Below are 20940 nucleotides of genomic sequence, written 5' to 3'. Positions count from 1 at the left end.
GAATAAACATCCACTTACAAGTTTCAATTTGGATGATGTTTGGGCACAAAAGAACAGTATATTACTTTGCAGCAGAGTTTAAACAAGTGATAGTTTTAAAAGGAACAAATGACAACAGAGGTAAGATTTTAAACAAGCAGGATGGATTATACATAAATCATCTTTTACTAAGTGGTCATAAACATAAGAGGCTTAATTCAAAAATTATTTTAATTTCCTATAAATGAATTGGTGTGGTGTTCATCTGAGAGAAAAGTCTTTTATTAAAAGTGAAGCAATTTGATTTCTGAGTTCAGGTCAGCTCTGCTTGTGAGCACTAGGATAAAGTTCCCGTCTAATTTGTACACTCTTCCTTCAAGCTACTTTGCAGTCTCAGCTATACAGCAACAACTGGGTGTTAGAGTACTGCCTTTACCTTTGGAAACACCTGTACGGTGACACTGGGCAGGCGAAGCAGTTAAAGAGGTCTCTCAGTGTCAGGGTACTGAAAGATTCCTCTTTCTTTCCCCTAAAGTTGATTCTGGAGCTATCCCCAGCAGTGAAAAGCCTCAGTCAGAGAAAGCTCCGCAGTGGAAATTACCGCCTTGACCCACCTGGCCAACCCAGGTTCAGAAACCCGTTGAGTGTTCTTTGTTTTAGGCTTCAGGGCACCAAGGCAGGTAAACACCACATACCATTCAAACGTAAGACATTCTAATTTTAATAATTACCTTCTGCCTCCTGAAATGCCATCAGTTTCCACTGGATGTGTTACTGTTCTTCCCTCTCCTAAAATATTTGATGCTGGACACTGTTAAAATTGCTAAAAGCCACTCAGTGATGTGCTTTCACTTACAGAATTCAGGACTTTAAAATGACATGAGCCATCTTAGTGTCTCTCAGCTAAGTACCATTTAAGTGTTGGGGGTTAGGTGGAAGGGGATGAGGAGGACACAGACGGAAAAGACAGGATATGGATCCAGGGAGCTTTCACATTTAAAGGAGAAGTTATAGTTTGAGCTTTGAACAAAAACAAAGAAAACTTTATGCACTTCTATACATCTGTCTTAATTATTCAAACATGCACCTAAGCTACGTTATCCTACAATATTAACTGTTAAATATAATAAAAACATACCACATTAGTGTCTGCTAAAAATATTCAAGGTAATCACGTTAGTTCTCGAGAGACACAGAAAATTGAAGTTCAAAATTATTATAAAAATTAGCATCTAGCCGGCGCCGTGGCTCAACAGGCTAATCCTCCACCTTGCGGCACCGGCACACCGGGTTCTAGTCCCAGTTGGGGCGCCGGATTCTGTCCTGGTTGCCCCTCTTCCAGGCCAGCTCTCTGCCATGGCCCGGGAGTGCAGTAGAGGATGGCCCAAGTGCTTGGGCCCTGCACCCCATGGGAGACCAGGATAAGCACCTGGCTCCTGCCTTTGGATCAGTGTGGTGCGCTGGCTGCAGCGCACCAGCCGCGGTGGCCATTGGAGGGTGAACCAACGGCAAAGGAAGACCTTTCTCTCTGTCTATCTCACTGTCCACTATGCCTGTCTAAAAAAAAAAATTAGCATCTCAAAATCTGAAGACACTAACAAAAGGCATCAGAGAATTGTAACTAAAAACAAAGCCAAAGCCATCTGGTATATGTAGTGTCATAGAAATCTTACAGATTATGGACGAAGGGTGATGGCCAGCATTAGCTTCTCATTCTACTTTTACATGTCTGAATTTCCAAGAGCATAGTAAACTAATTAATGTTGACCAGACCTGACAGTGTCTCTTTATTAAAACATGATCTTGAGCTTAATAGGGGACACATATGCTAACATTTTAGTTTCAAAGGCTAGGGATTCGTGAACAGATGTGTGTAGCTTTAAATTGAGAACAATGATAACGAATTTCTTTAGAGATTTGTGGCAACATGAATACTTACCTTAGGCGGATCAAACTGAACAATGCTTGTAAACTACTAAACAAATGCCTATCATACACATCGTATGATACAAGTGATGCTGCCAAGATTGAGAAGCACCATTCAACAGTTTATTCAGGAAGCCCCAGTTTGAACAGAAATTTACAAACATGGGACAGTTATCATTATTTTATTAAGCGTAGGTCCTTAAATCTTACCCTTCTACAACTCTGAACTAAAACACTAAGTGTTAAAAAATTTACAAAAGTTGGCCGGCGCCGCGGCTCACTAGGCTAATCCTCCGCCTTGCGGCGCCGGCACACCGGGTTCTAGTCCCGGTCGGGGCACCGATCCTGTCCCGGTTGCCCCTCTTCCAGGCCAGCTCTCTGCTGTGGCCAGGGAGTGCAGTGGAGGATGGCCCAAGTACTTGGGCCCTGCACCCCATGGGAGACCAGGAGAAGCACCTGGCTCCTGCCATCGGAACAGCGCAGTGCGCCAGCCGCAGCGTGCCTACCATGGCAGCCATTGGAGGGTGAACCAATGGCAAAAAAGGAAGACCTTTCTCTCTGTCTCTCTCTCTCACTGTCCACTCTGCCTGTCAAAAATTAAAAAAAAAAAAAATTTACAGAAGTTAAAAAGATTTAAGTGATGAACTCGAATCATTTCGCTGAAACTTTCTAGCTTACATAGTAAAGACTAATTCAAGACTTTCATTGCGTACCTCCAGCCATTTACAAAACAATCCTCCCTGGCAAGTTAAAACAAAATCCAGTCTTGTACCAAGTTGTCAGTCTTCAAAACTTATATGAAAAAATAAAAAAACAACTTATATCCTTTTCACTCCATTAAAAGACACAGTTTGTACAAATTCTTCCTACTTTGATTAAATTTTTCCTAACCATGATTAAGAAAGGTTTAAAAAGGAAATGAATGTTAGGTAAAGAGTACATAAATTTCATTCTCTGAACATTACACTAAAGCCAATAAAAGCAACGAGTCTACGGATTAGGTAACAAATTTACTTTGTCTTAACCAGGTAAAGGGAAACAGTGGATTTATGTTGTAATTATTGAGCCTCTTTGTGTTTAACTGTATAATAATTGAAACTAAACAAATTTAAAAATATTCTACTTCACACTAATCATATATCTATACTATATCTATGCTTTTTCTCAGTATTGTTTGGTTGCCAGATTGAAACTAGCAGTCATATTCCTTCCCTATTATATTGCTTAAGCGTATTGAGCATTAGAAAAGTCTCAATCGTTTATATATGCATACTAGGACAGTGTGTGCATGCCAACACAGGATATGCACATTGGAATTAATTTTATTTTCAAGCTTCATCTACATCCTTGATTTGATATTTAATGTTATTTTGGTAGTTATTTAGGGGCCGGTGCTGTGGCACAGTAGGTTAATCCTCTGCCTGTGGCGCTGGCATCCCATATGGGTACTGGTTCTAGATACGGATGCTCCTCTTCCAATCCAATTCTCGGCTATGGCCTGGGAAAGCAGTGGAAGATGGCCCAAGTCCTTGGTCCCCTGCACCTGCATGGGAGACCCGGAAGAAACTCCTGGATCCTGGCTTCAAATCAGTACAGCTCTGGCCATTGAGGCCATTTGGGGAGTGAACCAGTGGAAGGAAGGCCTCTCTCTCTCTCTCTCTCTCTCACTCACTCACTGTTTGTAACTCTACCTCTCAAATAGAATCTTAAAAAATACAATTTAAAGAATAAAATCAAATGATTCAAATTTGTAATGAAGTACTGCTTCTAGCAAAATGATTTGTCACCTCTATTTTTCAAGAATTGGAATTTCATTGCAACTATGTATATGAAAAATTATTTAATATCTTTCTTGAAATGAGAACTAAATGAAACTTCAAAAGTGCATAAACTGAAGTTTGAGAGTGATGGAAGACAGCTACTTAATTCATGTAGAATAAATAACTCCAACACTACTTCCAACACAAATGTTTTCCTTGAAACATGTGCCATACCTGCACAGAATATTTTAGCAAAGAGGACAACTCATAAAACATAACCATAAGATGAAAAAGTCAAAATAATAATAATAATATAATAATATTAATAATAATATTGGAATATAGGAAAGGTAGTGCGGAGATCTGCCCTAACAATAGAAATTCGAAGACTTCAATTTGGATAGAAAAAATTGCATATGGTCAATTTGCTATAAAAATCCAGGAAGACAGTTATTAACAAATTAAGAAAAAATTGCTAAAGATCAATATTCTCCTGTCAGAATGCAATTTGTGACAGAAGTTTTCAGGAAATTTTTTTAATTAAAATATTGAAGAATTAAGACTATAGGTTCTATTTATAATAAATGAACCAAAAGCCTATGAACTAGAACTATTCTGTTTAAGTCAAACTCTTCAGTTCTTGATGAATCATGATTTTAAAACTAAAAGATCTTATGTGTATTTTTGGTTATTTTTCAATAGCCACAGAAGATAAAGCTTTTGTTTATGTACATAATTTTCACAAATTATATTTTCTCAGCTAATAGTCCTAATTCTCCCATCCATTTTGTTTTGACAAAGAATCTGCAACCCATTCATTGAGAATGTTGTGTTCATAATTTAAAAAATAATAGATGCCTTATTTTTATAATAGTTATTGTTACTGATATGGCCTGACTTGCATATTTTTCAAAATTTAGTCCCATTATTTGGAATTTTTATTGATGTTGTTCCCAAGGAAACAAAAAATGTTCTTAGCTTACACAATAGAAATTCAGAGCCTAAAAGTATTTTAATGGGTACAACTGAAGCAAAGGTAAGTGTTTTATCCATTAGATTTTGCATTTGCTATTTATAACATTCATAAAGTGTTTTTCTAATGAAGTATATAGTTTGAATGTTCATAAAATAATTAAAATACCTAAAACAATTCACACTGTCAGGTTCAAAGACAAATGAACCTTAGTGTCACAAACTGTATGCACATTTTCCATAACAAAGGTTGATATTTAAAAATTTATTTTCTTTTAATAATTATTTTCTAAAATAGCTGCTTAATTAGAAAAAGATGACATTCTACAGGAATGTCATTTATAAAAATTCAACACAGTGCTGCTTTAAGATTAGAATTCTAAGACTGTATTTCTCTGCAAGAAAGGAAAACACAGTATACATATTCCCACATTTTAAAAAGACATAGTTGATGAGAATCATTCTTTCCTCCAGTTAACATATTGGAATACTCTATCAGAAGCTAAAAATTCATATTAAAGTAATTGAAAAATTCTGTTTATAGTATTCAAGGCATCTATTGATCAACAGTCAATATTATAGATAATTCAAATTAACAGTTTATTGCTACAAATTAAAGACAAAGTGCTCTAACTCATTAGGCCACAAATGCTTTATTAGATGAAGTTACAAAAGCTAATTACAATTTAAAATGCTAAATGCAACTTAGATTTTTCCAGTATTACTTTACGCTTGGAAGTCAAAGGAAATATTAAGTAGGGCCCTAAATTCATTGTAAAATATTCCAGTATGACAAATCCCAACAAAAGTAAATATTTGTTCATTCTTACAAAAATGTTTCCTACTTATTTTAAAATGTCAGATCAAAATGTAGCAATCAGCACCACATAACAGAACCAAGAGTGAAACAGAAGATAATACTGCAAGCCAGAAGATCCTTACTACTAACTGAAAAACTAGGGCTGGCCTTTCAAATGGTAATTCCTAACTTCACAATATTTTGTGTGAGAACTGAATTTTATACAAAGAAACATCTTGCATAAAAACATCTAAAATAAAGCAGATTTTAAGCATAAAAGTGTCCTATATTCGGAATTTGCCTTTTGGTCAGTAATGATGGAACATGCCCAGATCAGTGTCCTTGAGCAGTGATGGTCATCTACGTAACTTAATAAAAAAAAGGTTCAAAGAAAGCCTGAATAAGCTGACCTCATACTACTCTACGAGAGAATATGGTTCTTTAGTGTAACTGAGGATCTGAATTTAAAGTATTTTTTTATAGATTTAAGTTATTAATATAACAGTGAAGAAACCAGGAAAGTGGAAAAAGAAAATCTCCCTTACAGCTCCTGGGATGTTTGCTTTCTAAATTCGAATGATTATTCAATTCAGAATGCTGTATCAGAGTGGGAAGCACTATGCAACACCATGGAGAATAAGGAGAAAGGTGCTCTCAAAATCTTTTTTTAATAAAAAGAAGTGAAGACAGTGTTTTGTTATCTGATATCTGGTTTTTCAGATCTGGGATTACTTATTAGAAACTATACTGCCTCAAGTAAACTTTCTTCAAAATTACAAACCTACAAGTAATATATGTATTGTTTTACATAGTATCTTTTTTAAGGAAAATAGTAAAATTGTCTACATGCAATGACATAATAAACGTGGCATCCAAACCATAGGTTCTGGGCAAACAACACATCTTTTCAAAATATGAGACTCCATATTACACGAGAAAGATGACCCACAGCAGAGGTGCCCTTAAGAGGACAGCTAACCTGGTTCGGAATCGCTGCTGTCTGAAGAACTCGACTCGCTGCTGCTGCTGCTGCTGCTGCTGCTGCCAGAGCCCGAGGAGCTGCTGCTGCTGCTGCTGCTGCTGCTCTCGCTCAGTCGGGAAACACTTCCAACTACTTTTGTTGGTTGTGCTTTCTCAGCTACAAAATTTGGGAATAGGAGTAAATGTTTAGTATAGCAACCAAGCTATCCTCACATCCCACATGAGGATGCATGCCTGGGGGTTCAATTCCCAGTTCTTGCCCTTGATGCCAGCTTCCTGCCAGTGCAGACCCTGCACGGCAGCACTTATCACTCAAGTCATGGCATCTTCACCACTCACATGGGAGACCAGACTGAGTTCCTGGCTGCTGGCTCCAGTCCTGCCCCAGCCTCTGCCATTGTGGGCATCTGGGGAGTGACCAGCAGGTGGAATCTCCGTCTCTCTCTTTCTCCCCATTTTCTCCCTTTTCTCAAATAAATAACGTTTTTAAAATTTTGTTATTACAAAACAAGAAATACATTAAAACGTCAACAACAGTCACAAGAACAACTGAAAGACAGACACCTACATTTTATTTGTCGTTTTCTAGAATTTAACTGATTGTTGACATCCAGTAATCGTCTTTCCAATTCCTGTTTTTTCTGTAATTGGAGTTCTTCTTTGGATTTCATTGTTTTTTTGGCTGTGTGATTTAAGAGGAAACAACGTGAGCACTGGCAAAAATTAACACAAACATCAGTGTTAATTAGTACACAGAAATACATACCATGAGATTTTAGTGGTCTTTTTCTCAGACATGCCGCAACATATTTTTCCAGTTCTCTTAATGTTGACGCTTTCAGTGTTTCAAAATCTATCTCTATCTCATCAGGATTGGAATCTCTCAGAGAAGGCTCTCTTGATTGTATTATGTGAACTACTCGGCCAAGCTTATCTCCAGGGAGTTTATTTATATCCAAACTTAATTGTCTTTTCTCGTCATAGTTCATAGGTTTGGAGTTACCTTCATCCTCAGATTTCACAGCAGAGACCTGTTGGTTCCTCTTCTTTGGTTGACTGTGACAAAAATTAAATTTAGTCAAATTAGCTTTGAGTAATGTCATGATTTTTTTCTCCACCATTATAAAAGATACTTACTTGCTCTTTGACGTTTCCTTTGGTTTCATTTGCTTAAACTTTTTCCTTGGATTTTCATCTCTGTTATTTACTTTCTCTTTTTTGTTTTCCCTTTGAGACTTCTCATTCTTTTTCTTTGGCTTACGAAAAGGTACTTGAGATAGAACCTGTAGCTGTTGATGAACGGCTTTAAGCTGATAAAGGGAAACATCTTTATTAACATCCATGACTAAAAATGAAGGCACTCTAAAAAAAGATGCTTTGTAAACTTCATTTCATATTACATTTCCTTCATGTTTTTATGCATTTCAAAAATTTATTGTTTTGAAAGGTATGCATAAAACTGCAAACACCATCATTTGCTCAAACAATAACCTCAAATATTCTTCCAAAAACAGATCAAGAATAATTAACATTTCCAGATAGTTTTTAATTAATGAGGCTTGGGCTCAGAGTAGTTGAATATTTCATCATGAAAAGTAGCAAATGTTAAATAAAACATCTCAAATTATATCATAAATCATTTCAGTGAGAACCAACCACTCATTGTGATCAGGAATATAAAATAGATTTATCTATTTAAAATATTTATTTATTTAAAGGCAGAGTGACATAGGAAGAGAGTTATCTTCCATCAGCCTGTTGGTTCACTACTCAAATGGTCACAATAGCAGCCAGATCTGGGCAAAGCTGAAACCAGAAGCTAGGAATTCCATTTGGTCACCCACAGGTGTGGCAGGAGCCCAAGTACTTGGAGCATCTTCTGCTGCCTTCGAAGGCACATTTACCAGTGAGCTGGATGGGAAGCAGAATAGCAGGAACTCGAACCCGCTCTCTGATATGGACGGCGGCTTAATTTACTGTGTCAAAACACCAGCCCCAGAATTTTTTCTTAAAATAATAACACTTTTATAATAATATACAGAAGTTTAAGTAGGAAAAAACTATCACATGTTATAAATGAGCTAATAAGTATATAAAGCCGCATTTGGTAAGTGATCAAAACTAACTGTAAATGTTTTAAATGCAGAGAGTTTTGTAATAGAGCAGCAGCTCCTAGAAAGACACCAAAACCTGCATCAACACAATCAGCTACCTGCTCCTGAAGTTTTGCAAGACGCTGAACACGTTCATCTTCAAAATCATCTGAAGAGTTATCTTCAGAAGAAGCTTCACTACTGCTTCCTCTACCAAGGGGTTTTGCAGTATCTGTTTTGATGTAACACATAGGCATATGTTCAACGGGTTCGTCTGGGATCCTTGCAAAATGCATTTCAAAAACATCCTGTAATAGAAAATTAGACTGTTAAGGTCTCCTGTCTGATTTAATGCACCAATAACTTTTTTTAAAAATTTTTTTATTTTGACAGGCAGAGTGGACAGTGAGAGAGAGAGAGAGAGAAAGGTCTTCCTTTTTTGCCATTGGTTCACCCTCCAATGGCCGCCACGGCTGGCGTGCTGTGGCCGGCACATCGCGCTGATCAGAAGCCAGGAGCCAGGTGCTTCTCCTGGTCTCCCATGCGGGTGCAGGGCCCAAGGACTTGGGCCATCCTCTACTGCACTCCCGGGCCATGGCAGAGAGCTGGCCTGGAAGAGGGGCAACCAGGACAGAATCCGGCGCCCCAACCAGGACTGGAACCCGGTGTGCCAGCGCTGCAGGCGGAGGATTTAGCCTATTGAGCCGCGGCGCTGGCCAATAACAACTTTTAATAAAAAGTACACTTAAGTGTCATATACTGGCCAGAATTTTGTATGAGAAATATGACTTAGTGTTTTTATTGTTTCTTTCTCTTTTTTTTTTTTTTTTTTTGGCAGCTTTTCCTCATTTTTCCAAGCAAGACAGACCTCTCGGGTTATAGAGGGGACCACCTTCCAAGGGCCCTGTGTTTGGAGCATCCTTTTCTCTCTCAATGGGTCAGCCTTGGATGTTCCCTTTGGGGGAGCCATGGGCTACAATCACCCTCTCTCAGGTAATTACTGTACCCTCTTCACTCATATTTCCCCAACTCACTCTGTATGCAGGGGCAATGGTATTAAAAGATTTGCTATTAAAGGATGCAGTAAATCAAAGAACAAACAACTTCCCAGTTTAAAAGCATAATTTACAAATTGTTTTGGACTACAAATAGGGATATGGCTGTTAGACTTTATCTCTTGAGTTACAGTTCTAAAATTTTCCAACTCTGTTCAGAAGAAAGATGTTTTTTGACTACAGGCTACAACTCACTTGTAGTGTTCTTGCCATGGTCACCACTTCATGATCTGGAGGATTGTACTTGTAGCAATTCATGAACATTAATCTAACATCGGATGCAAATTCGCAAGCATCCTTATATTGATGACTGTCCATTTTCCCCTAGATTAAGGAAAAGTTATAGAACATACAAACAATATAGTTAAATTCAATAATTATCTAAGTACCTATCTTGTTTAGTAACTCAGACATACACAAGAAAATAGAAGATATGTTTTCTATTTTTTAGACACTGAAAAAAATCCAGTGAAATCTGACACACAGAGATAAAGGAGGAGTGCATTCCAGGTAAAGAATAAGAACAAATCACAAAAGCTGAATAGATTATTTTCAGATAATTATTGGTGGGCAAGTTTGATGGTAGAAAAGTAGTGAAGGCCGGCGCCGTGGCTTAACAGGCTAATCCTCCGCTTTGCGGTGCCGGCACACCGGGTTCTAGTCCCGGTTGGGGCGCCGGATTCTATCCCGGTTGCCCCTCTTCCAGGCCAGCTCTCTGCCATGGCCAGGGAAGGCAGTGGAGGATGGCCCAAGTCCTTGGGCCCTGCACCTGCATGGGAGACCAGGAGAAGCACCTGGCTTCTGGCTTCCGATCAGCGCGATGCGCCGGCCGCAGCGGCCATTGGAGGGTGAACCTACAGCAAAAAGGAAGACCTTTCTCTCTGTGTGTCTCTCTCTCTCACTATCCACTCTGCCTGTCCAAAAAAAAAAGAAAAGAAAAGTAGTGAAAAGGTAATCTCCTAAACTGACCTTGAGCATATGAATGAAAGGTTTATATTTAAATTCCCCTGGTAACAGATGTTAAGAAATGTAACAAAGGAGTAAGAGCATGGGTTACATTTTTTATGTGGCTGCAAGTAAGATGGTTACTAGAACATAATGCAGAATAGTTGGTTAGGCAGTCATTACAAAAAGAAAAAAGACTAGCAAGAAAATCCTTTAGACTATCAGGCAAAATATATATATATTTAATAGGAAATTCACAAACTTAAAAGGCAAATAAACAAATGCAAGACATTAAACCCCATATATAATTGAAGAAATGTAAAAACTAAAACATGAGCCCTGATCACTGGCAACTGGTAATGATTTCAGAGAACTGAAATCACCATCAGCTTGTCCTTGTAATTCTGATATAGCCTCCTAACCAGTCTCCACATGGCTACCAGAGAAAACACTATAAAACTAGACATGGGAATTCCCTCATATTTAAGGGAAGTTCTTGACCTCTTTATGATGGCCTCTCTTGTTAAAGGCTCAGATTTATTTCAAGGATCATTTTCCCCCAATTTTAATTCATGCTCTCTATATGTTTCAAGTTGGCCAAAATATAGCAGTCTGAGTATGCTCCCTTCCCCTAAGGTATTCCTATCAATGCTTCCCCTTGCTGCAGTATCCTAGAACCTCCCAATTCCTATTTATTCTTTAAGATTTAGTTCAGGTATAACTATTTTAGGTGACGTCTCGACCTCTGATCAGAAGTTACTACACAGGGAAAAGTAGAATCCAGTGACTTCAAAAAAGTATTATTGTATTATTTATGCGAGAGAGAGAGAAAGAGAGGGAGAGGGAGAGGGAGAGGGAGAGGGAGAGGGAGAGGGAGAGGGAGGGAGGGAGAGGGAGAGGGAGAGGGAGAGGGAGAGAGAGAGAGAGAGAGAGAGAGAGAGAGAGAGAGAGAGAGAAAGCTCCCATCAGCTGGTTCACATTCTCAAATGTCAGCGAAAAATGGCCAGAGATGGGCCAAAGCTAGGAGTGGAAAGTCAATCCAACTCTCCACGGAGGGTGGCAAAAACCCAATTACCTGGGCCACCATCTGCTTTTTCCCTGGGGGTCAGGAGCTGCAGCTAAGTATCCAAGTTGGGAACTTTGATATGGGCATATTTGATGTGGGCATATTCACTTTCATCTAAACCACTAGGCCAAATGTCCACCCCAGGAAGCAGTATTTGGAAGACAGGATAATTTATTTTCAGATTTACTTGAAAAGCACAATGAGTCTTTAGACTGAAAGTGGCAATTTCCAGTCAAGAGGAATAAAATTAAATGTACAAATAAAAAAAAAAAAAGAAAGGCAGATTACCTACAAAAGAATAACAAGTAGAGTGAGAGCAGGTATCTTAGCAGCGACAGGAGATATCAACAAGTATCTTCCAAATGCTAAGGGAAAATAACTGCCATTCTGGAATCCTATAGTCTGCCATTCTAGAATTCTAGTCAGTTATAGAATTATTCAAAAATGAGGACTCCCTTGAGATATACAAGTATTAAGAGCTTACTACCTATAAACTCTCATAGAAAAATCACTAATTTTGCACTTCAACAAAAAGAATCACCCCAGGAGGAAAGAACAGAAGGCAAGAAATGACACTGAGGTGCCAGTGTTGTGGTACAGCAGTTTAAGGTACTGTTGGGACACTAGCATCCCATATGAGCACTGGTTTGAATCCAGGCTGCTCTGTTTCTGATCCAGCTCCCTGATAATGCTCCTGGGAAAGCAGTGGAGGATGGTCCAAGTGCTTGGGCCCCTTATACCCATAGGGAAGAGCCAAATGGAATTCTAGGCTCCTGGCTTCTGGCAGGCCCAGGCCCGGCTGTTGCGACCATTTGGGAGATGAACCAGCAAATGAGAACTCACTCTGTCATTCTGCTTTTCAAGTAAATAAATAGAAGTTTATTTTTTAAAAAATATTTACCAATCAGAAGATTAAATATAAAGGCAGGAACAAAGTTGGAAATTAAATGTCTTACCAAAACAAAACAAAAGCCAACTAGAATTATTCATTGAAATATTCTTAAAAATATGTAACAGAGGGGCCAGTGCTACAGCAATAGTAGCTTAAGCCTCTGTCTACAGTGCCAATATCCTATTTGGGCACCAGTTTGAATCCTGGATGCTCCTATTCTGATCCAGCTCTCTGCTATGGTGTGGGAAAGCAGTGGAAGATGGTCCAAGTGCTTGGACCCCTGCACCTGCATGGAAGATCTGGAAGAAACTCCTGGCTCTTAGCCTTTGCCTAGCCCAACTCTGGCCTTTGCGGCCATTTGGGAAGTAAACCAGCAGATGGAGGACCTTTTTCTCTGTCTCCCTCTCTCTCTCTGTAACTCTACATCTCAAATAAATAAAATCTTAAAAAATATACATACATATAAAACATCAAAAATGTCCATAATACACAAAGTCAAATTCAAAGTATAGGCTATATTAGATATGATAACTGAAATACTGTGATAAAGAACCAATGGATATGTTTAATGATTAAAAATGAGAAGATATGACTCTGTGGCTTAAATTTATGAATCTTTTCTGGATTTTTAAAATTCTTTATAATGACAAATTACTTTTATAATCAAGAAAAGTTCCACATATTATGACAATAATTACCTTGATAGTTCCAAGATCCATTGGATTTTTGACAATATCATAGTAGTTATGGAGTCCCAAAGCATTAACATCGACAGGATTATAAAAGGGCCATGCATATGATAAGTGCTTCTTTGCAAGCATTTCTTTAAGAATCTCACTACAGTGCCTTAATTGTTCAGTTACTTTAACACTCTTTAAATCTTTACATTGTTGCTGAGAATCTGGCAAAATATTCTTCACCACATTTTCTTTTATTTGTGGCATTCCTACTGATTTTTTTTCTGTAAGTTTTGGAGAAGATTCACTATTCGCTTTAACTCCTGAAGTTGTAGGAGTTGTTGTATCTGCCTTTCTCTTGACACCTCTTGAAACCTAAAACAAAACAGAAATTGTATTTAAAGTGATATTTAGAGCAATAGCTTTCAGAAACTTTTTATCGTTATTTTAAATCAGTTAAAAAAAGGAGGAATAATTTCTGGCACAAAGTCTTTATGTATACAGTTTACATATATTGTTGTCAATCAATATTAGAAGTTCATTTCTTTCTTATGTGCAAAATAAATAGTTTCAATATTTTCATCCCACACCCTGAGGAACTTGTCTTCCACAAACACTTAAGATAAATGAAAGATAGAAAACCAAAATTATGGTTATACTAAAAAAAGTATCTGAATACCTGAAATCAATGAGGGTATATAGTTTTATAAAGAAAGGAAGAGGGGCCGGAACTGTGGTGCAGCGGGTTAATGCCCTGGCCTGAAGTGCTGGCATCCCATATGGGCACCAGTTCGAGACCTGACTGCTCCATTTCCGAAACAGCTCCCTGTTATGGCCTGGGAAAGCAGTGGAAGATGGCCCAAGTCCTTGGGCCCATGCACCCTCATGGGTGACTTGGAAGAAGTTCCTGGCCCCTGGCTTCAGATCAGTGTACCTCCAGCCATTGCGGCCAACTGGGGAGTGAACCAGCAGATGGAAGACCTCTCTCTGTGTGACTCTGACTTTCAAATAAATAAATCTTAAAAAAAAAAAAAAAAAGAAAGAGAGAGGTATTTGTCCCAGTGGCTCAGATGAGACTTGTGATGCCCACCTCCTGAAACACAGTGTATGAGCTCAGCTTACAGTTCTGCTTCTAACTACCTGCTGATGTACAATCTGGGAAGCAGATGAGCACTCAATTACCCAGTGCCACATGGTAAGACCTGGAATTGGTTTTCCCCAGCTCTACCTATTGTGGGCATTTGGGGAGCAAACCAATGGATGGAAGATCTCTGTCACTCTCTGCTTTTTCAAAAAAAAAAAAAAGAAAGAAATGAAACCATGGACATGGACAACTTCAGATTCTTCTACTATCAAGATACTTTAACAGTTCAAATTCTACCTAAGAAATCTCTAAAACATGGTTAGCAACCTAAGTCTCTGTTCACAAAATTTATGGAGAGAGCCAGAAATTGTACAATTTAAGATTGCTATATGCTGGAAAACCAATTTTTATAGCAACTGTAACATAATACAGGAACTGCTAAAATCTAAAAGTTGTACCTATGAAATTTATATTTATTAGATGAAAGCTTTCTATAAAAAAATACAGGAAATATTCAATGTAATGCTGAAATAGTTCAGTAACCGATTCATTTATACCACAGTAAACTTACTTGGGCCACAGTTTGTGAGCTAGGATTGGGTGGAGCTCCTTGCATTGTGTTTAAGGGAGAAGTAGATTTCTCTGGAAACACAGAGCAACTCATTTGCTGCTTGGCTGTTGCTTTGGGGGATGTTTTTTCTTTAATAGAAGCCGCTGCTACATTATGTTGAGTGCCTGGTGGAGTATGAATCAGAGTCAAATACATAAGTGAGTGCAGTAGACAACATTTAGTATCCTGTTTTAATTCATTTATTTCAATTTTTTAGCAAAACACTTGCTCTCTCATTTTGTCTTGAAATCCACCCACACATACTGTTGCTCGCAGTGTTAAACTTATTCAGATAAAACATTCAAGATGCTCTACAAAAATATCCAAGAACTTGAAAATTGTTAGATAGCCCACCACTGATGCACACATAGTAAGAGATGTGAAGACAATTCTCTTTTCAATAAGTCTCATACGTTTCTGTCAAAAGAGCAATTGAGCATGTTCTTCCATCCTATAGGTTCCTACAGAATGCTATGACTTAAGATATTTAGATCATGCCACTCAGGGACTAGAACCTGGCGCCCATATGGGATGCCGGTGCCGCAGGCAGATGATTAGCCAAGTGAGCCATGGCGCCGGCCCCATTTCTCTTGAATTCAATATTCAGTCTACCAGCAAACCCTGTTAGCTCTATCTTCCTATCTGATGGCCAACTACTTCTTACAATTTATAATCACCATGGTCCAAGGCCATCATCAGTTCTCAACTGGACTACTGCAGTAGCTCATAAGGACCTGTGTGATCTGATACTCCTGCCCTATCTCTGACCTTTTTCCACCCTTACTCCCTATCACTCTCCCCAACTCCTTACTTCACTGTAGCTTAAGCATAAGCAGTCTCTAAGTGATCTTTAAATTTTTTATTTTCATTTTATTTGAAAGGCAGGAGGTAGATGGGGGGACAGAGAGACAAACAGAGAAATCTTCCATCCACTGGTTTGCTCTTCTAATGTTCACAACAGCCAAGGATGGGCCAGGCTGAACCCAACAGCTCAGAACTCATTCCATGTCTCCCATGTGAGTGGAGGGACACAGGTATTGAGCTATCATCTGCTGCCTCCCAGAGTATGCATTAGCAGGAAGCTGGATCGAAAATGACAGAGTCAGGACTTGAACCAGGCATTCTGATCAGGAAGTGGGCATCACAAACAAGTAACATCTCAACTGCTGTGCTAACACCCCGCCATGAAGACTCCTTGAAAAGTTCACTGAGGGCAAGAGGTGGGCAGGCATTTGGCCTAGTGGTTAAGACACTTGCATTCCACATTCCAGTGCCTGAGTTTGAGAGCTAGTTCTGGCTCCTAACCTCAGATTCCTGCTGATACAGATTCTGAGAGGCAGCAGGGGATGGCTCAAGAAATGGCGTCCCTGTCACCCACATGGAAGTCTTTCACTGCTTTACCAGGCACATTAGCAAGAAGATGGGTAAGAAGGGGAGCAGCTAGGTCTGGTGCTGTGGTGTAGTAGGTTAAACTTCTCCCTATGGCACTGATATCCCGTGAGTGCCAGTTTGTGTCCCGGCTGCTCCTCTTCTGATCCAGCTCTCTACTAATAGCATGGAAAGGTAGAGGAATAATGCAAGTGCCTGGGTCCCCGCATTGACGTAGGAGACCAGGAAGAAGCTTCTGGCTCCCAGTTTCAGCCTGGCCCAGCCCTGGCCACTGTGGCCATTTGGTGAGTAAACCATAGATAGAAGACCTCTCTCTTTTTTTTCCCTTTCTCTTTCTGTAACTCTGCTTCTCAAACAAATAAATCTTTAAAATTAAAAAAAAAAAAAAAAAGAAACAAAAAAACAAGGCATGAGGGGAACAGCTGAGACTCAAGCAGGTTTTCATACGGGATGCCAACATCTCAGGCAACAGCTTAACCTGCTGTTCCACAATGCCAGGCCCTCTTTTCCTGATATTATGGATGAGGAAACAGGGAATGATTAAGAAACTTAATCATGATTATACAACTTGAATTACCCAAATATAAGCCAACATTTGATCTATGACATTCTTGTTTAAATCTGTAAGCGATCCATCTAAATTTTTAGTATTTTATAATTCTGTATTTAAATAATGATTATTAGGCGGGAGCATTGCAATGCAGTAGTTTAAGCTACCACTTGCAAGGCTGCATCCCACATTGGAGCACCAGTTTGGGTCCTGGTTGCTCCATTCCCAGTCTAGTCTGTGAAGGCAGAAGAAGGTGGCTCAAGTACTTGGGCCCTGCCACCCATGAGGGAGACACAGATGGCAGACCAGGCTCCTAGCTTTACCTGGCCTAGCGCTGGCTGTTATGGCCATCTGAGGAATGAACCAGCAGATGGAGGATCTTTGTGTTTGTATGTTTGTCTTTCCCCCTTCTCTGTTCCTCTGCCTTTCAAATAAATAAATAAATAAATCTTATTCAAAAACGATGATTATTAGCTATAAAGACGTTTCTCTCTATATTTAAAAAAAAGACAATCTTCAGACCCAACAATAGCATTTCAGCATCAGTTTTAGGATCTTTTGGTACAGAGAACAGTGGCAAGTTGGGCCCTTTTATCAGTATAGCACTAAGGACACATCCACTGAAAATAATAACGGCAGCTATGATGTATTGAGTGCCTGCTACAAGAACATTGGTAGGCTGCAGGAAACCTGGCTCCCAGGCCACAGTCAAGGCAATCCTTTCTTGGGTGATCGTCAAATTTGTGATCGAAACTTAGACTGTGTAAATGGGACTTTCGTACTAAAGAGTAGGCATGGTAAGATGCAGAAGGACTTTTGGACATCTGCCGCCTATGAGGGATTTTCAGTTTGTTTCTAGTCATTACGCATACACACACATAGGGGAAAACTGTACCTGTAGCTTACCTTTCCTTACTCTTTCCTTACCGCCCACAACTTGTTCTTCCTGTGGCATTTGAGACAGTTTCTGCATAAACAACTTCTCTAGAGTTTGTGCCATAAGAACAATGTCGTCTCCAGGCTGAAAGATACATTAAATCCATCATAAGGACAACACGTTTGGTCTCTATGTCAAATGTCTTCACTACAGGCTACCAGACAGAAGGCAGCGACATGGCACTGCTAGACAGCATGTTTCTCTCCTGAATTAAGCTTATAAATCTAGAAGCAGCTAGTGCTTTAAATCCGATCTTCTGATCTTTCAACTTCCTTCTAAGTACTAGACAATTACAATCCACACAAAAAGGTGTTAGAAACTCAACTTCCTAGCCCACAGTTGGTGGAAATAAAATTTGCTCAAAGCTGTGGAAGTCACTTCATGGCTGGAAGCGAAGTGTTCTAGTTTTCAATTAGCTAAATACTAAGACAACACTGGAGTGCAGTCATTTTTGTAAATCTTAAACTTTCTGCTTAGAAGTCTTAGAACCTTACTGAGAAAAAACAAAGTAAATAACAAAGCAGCAGCCTGAAGCACAGAACACTTACTTCTAAGGCTGGTATCTTGGGAATATCACTCAACTTCATTAAAAAATGTTAAGAGTGAAAAGGGACCCTTTGGAACTGCTATTAAATTAAAATGAAGTTGACAATGGTAATGATAACCACAGATACAGATTTTTTAAAAAGTTCACATTAGCCAAATAGTTTTAAATTTTTATACATATAAGATGGCACTGGTAGTTACTTTAGTTACTTTGGGAATCAAATTAAAACTATTACATTTCAGAGTCACTAGTGATTGTGAATAACCTAAATACCGAAAACATATTTCTCATATTTAAGTGGGATATAAGCTTTAATAATTAGATACTGGGGAGGGCATTTAGCCCAACAGTTGTCACTTGGTATGCCCACAGCCCGTGCTGGTTCAAGGACCTACTTCTCCACTTCTGATCGAGCTTCCTGCTAATGCATGCCTTTGGAAGCAGCAGGCAATGGCTCAAGTTCTTTGGTCCCTGCCACCCATGAGGGGGACCTGGATTGAGTTCCAGGCTCCTGGCTTTGGCCAGGCCCAGCTTTGACTGTTGGGGGCATTTGGGGGATGAACCAGAGGACAGAAGACATATATAATCTCTTATCTCTATCTCACTGTGTCTTTCAAAAAATGAAAATAAAAATTGAATAAAATATTTAGATATGATACAAGAGCTTGAGAAGGATTCAGCACTCTTCTGAGGGATTTTATATGTAGTTCCACAGGAGCAGTAAGTGGAGGAAAACTCAAGCACACAAATGGATAAGAGCCAAGGTGGAGATTGCTTAAAATGTCTACAAACATCCATATAGGCTAAAAGCAAGTATACAGTAGGATATATCCATGTGTCTCATCTTTAAATCAACTTGTCATGAAGTTTAGAAATACACAATTTATTTACCTTCTTAGATTATGGCCGGGGACTCCTACCATAAAATTTAACCATTGATTAGTGTATAATAAGTTAGCCATTCAGCTTATAACTAAAATTGTAGGAATTCAGTAAAACATTCTAAAATACTTTACTTATAGAAACTAGCTATTATTCATATTTTATATCTTAAAAACTTAATAAGCCATTACAACTATTCAGGCAAAAATAATAGATTCAACAAATACTGACACGTGAAAATTATGAAATTCAGAAGACATTATTCTTCAAATTATTTAAAACTCCCCAAATTAAGACTTCAAATCTGAGATCAGCACACTCTTTTATACATGTAAATAGTATGTATAAAACTCTTCTAAATGTATTAGCAAAGAACTAGCAAGGCTACTCTGAGGTTTACATACCTTGTTATATAAATAACAATTTGAGAACATGGTGTTGAAGTCTTCTATGCATTCTGAAGCCTTCACATAATATTTATTCTCCAAGCGCTTCTTAATTGTATTTAAATCCATTGGGCTTTTTATAATGGTATAATAGTCCTGTGGTTTTGAAGAAATCCCAAATGTCATAAGAATAAATTTACTACAACTACTACACAAAGAAATTTCGTAAACTATACACTTTAATTAGAGCAGCTGAATACCTTTAAAGAACCATAATCTGGAAACCAGAACCACCAGCAATGGGAAACAAAGGTGATTCCTGTGGCAATATTTTTCAGAGGGGAAAAGAAAGCCAATAGGGACTAATGACGCATTTAAGAGAACTTTCATGGAAAATAAAAATGGAAGGACATGAGGGAAAAGAAACTAGTATTTAAGCATTCTGGAAGAGTTTGAGTAAACTCCCAGCTGCACTACTGACTAGCTACACATTACAAAGTAGTCAACCGTTCTGTTCCTCAGGGACTAAATGCTCCCCAAAGACCTGAAGTTGAATTCCACATGTTACACCACTCAATCTGCAACAAGCTATCAAGACCGACTCAAGGAGGAGGGAACTTCTGTGACTACCTTGCATCACCTGCCCAACTGACATATGCTATCGCAAGTCAACATACACTATGATCTACCCAAAGCTCTCAGAAGAAGACTGTTAATCTCCAGAAAAGTAACAATTTCGATTATGGGTAGAAATATTCATTGGGATATTCTTAATTATGCTTATTTTGTTTGATTTAGTGTTACTAAGGTATTTATTAAGTTAAATATATTTTATGATATTAGAGACTATTTCTTACAAAGTTGGACAGAATCTTTCTTGTTTAATTAGTGTAACTGTAAGGCTACTTACAGGCAACTTGAGCTTCACAGCATCCACAGGCTGTTGAAAAGGCCAAGAGAAACTGTGCTTCCATAGAGCCTTTAGGACAACTTTCTGTAGATACTGCAGTTGATTTGTCAGCCGCCCATTTTTCTTAGTGTTTATAAACTCTGGTGGAGGAGGGTTGACAAGGGCTATTTGTCGACTTGGCAGAGACATTTTTAACTGCTTCGAATCCCGTTATCCAAATGTTGTCTACACGTACATGTCCTGAAAGAGAAAAGGCCCAGTGCCTAAGAAGCACTATAGAAGTGTTTCCTAGGGGAGCTGCACAGTGGTACTCAAGAGACACAGCTGCCATATTTTAAAGCACATCACAGTCGGGGGGGGGGGGGGGGCGGGGAAGGGACCCTCCAAAGGATGACTAAAACGATTTTAAAAAATACAAACCTTTTTCTATACAAGTTGTACAAGTTGTTTCATTATGTATGCCTTACTTAGTCTTAGATGATTTAAATTATTTCAACATT

At 38.7% G+C, this 20940-nt stretch overlaps 1 protein-coding gene and 1 long non-coding RNA gene across 5 annotated transcripts in view; one reads left to right on the top strand and one right to left on the bottom strand.

The window, feature by feature from the left end:
* The window catches only part of LOC133760847 (uncharacterized), a 37849-nt gene extending 30389 nt beyond the window's left edge, over nt 1-7460 (top strand). For both annotated transcript variants that reach the window (XR_009866010.1, XR_009866009.1), the window contains exon 3: nt 6320-7460. This is a non-coding gene — a long non-coding RNA (uncharacterized LOC133760847). The remainder of the gene's footprint in view (nt 1-6319) is intronic.
* The window catches only part of BRDT (bromodomain testis associated), a 33969-nt gene extending 13296 nt beyond the window's left edge, over nt 1-20673 (bottom strand). The window contains exons 1-12 of one of the 3 annotated variants that reach the window (XM_062193436.1): nt 20441-20629; nt 19549-19686; nt 17674-17799; nt 15618; nt 14801-14964; nt 13167-13520; nt 9761-9889; nt 8630-8818; nt 7555-7727; nt 7184-7473; nt 6986-7099; nt 6416-6574 (exon numbers count right to left, since the gene is read on the bottom strand). In XM_062193436.1, coding sequence (XP_062049420.1) covers nt 6416-6574; nt 6986-7099; nt 7184-7473; nt 7555-7727; nt 8630-8818; nt 9761-9889; nt 13167-13520; nt 14801-14964; nt 15618; nt 17674-17799; nt 19549-19686; nt 20441-20629 — 2026 coding nt within the window. Of the gene's footprint in view, nt 1-6415; nt 6575-6985; nt 7100-7183; nt 7474-7554; nt 7728-8629; nt 8819-9760; nt 9890-13166; nt 13521-14800; nt 14965-15617; nt 15619-17673; nt 17800-19548; nt 19687-20440 lie in introns of all 3 variants that reach the window. The other 2 variants (XM_062193438.1, XM_062193437.1) reach the window with 2 other exon arrangements.
* Nucleotides 20674-20940: the final 267 nt, after the last annotated feature.

This window comes from Lepus europaeus, chromosome 5, assembly GCF_033115175.1.
Source record: "Lepus europaeus isolate LE1 chromosome 5, mLepTim1.pri, whole genome shotgun sequence".
Taxonomy (NCBI): Eukaryota; Metazoa; Chordata; class Mammalia; order Lagomorpha; family Leporidae; genus Lepus; species Lepus europaeus.
This window is presented reverse-complemented; position numbering and strand designations above follow the sequence as displayed.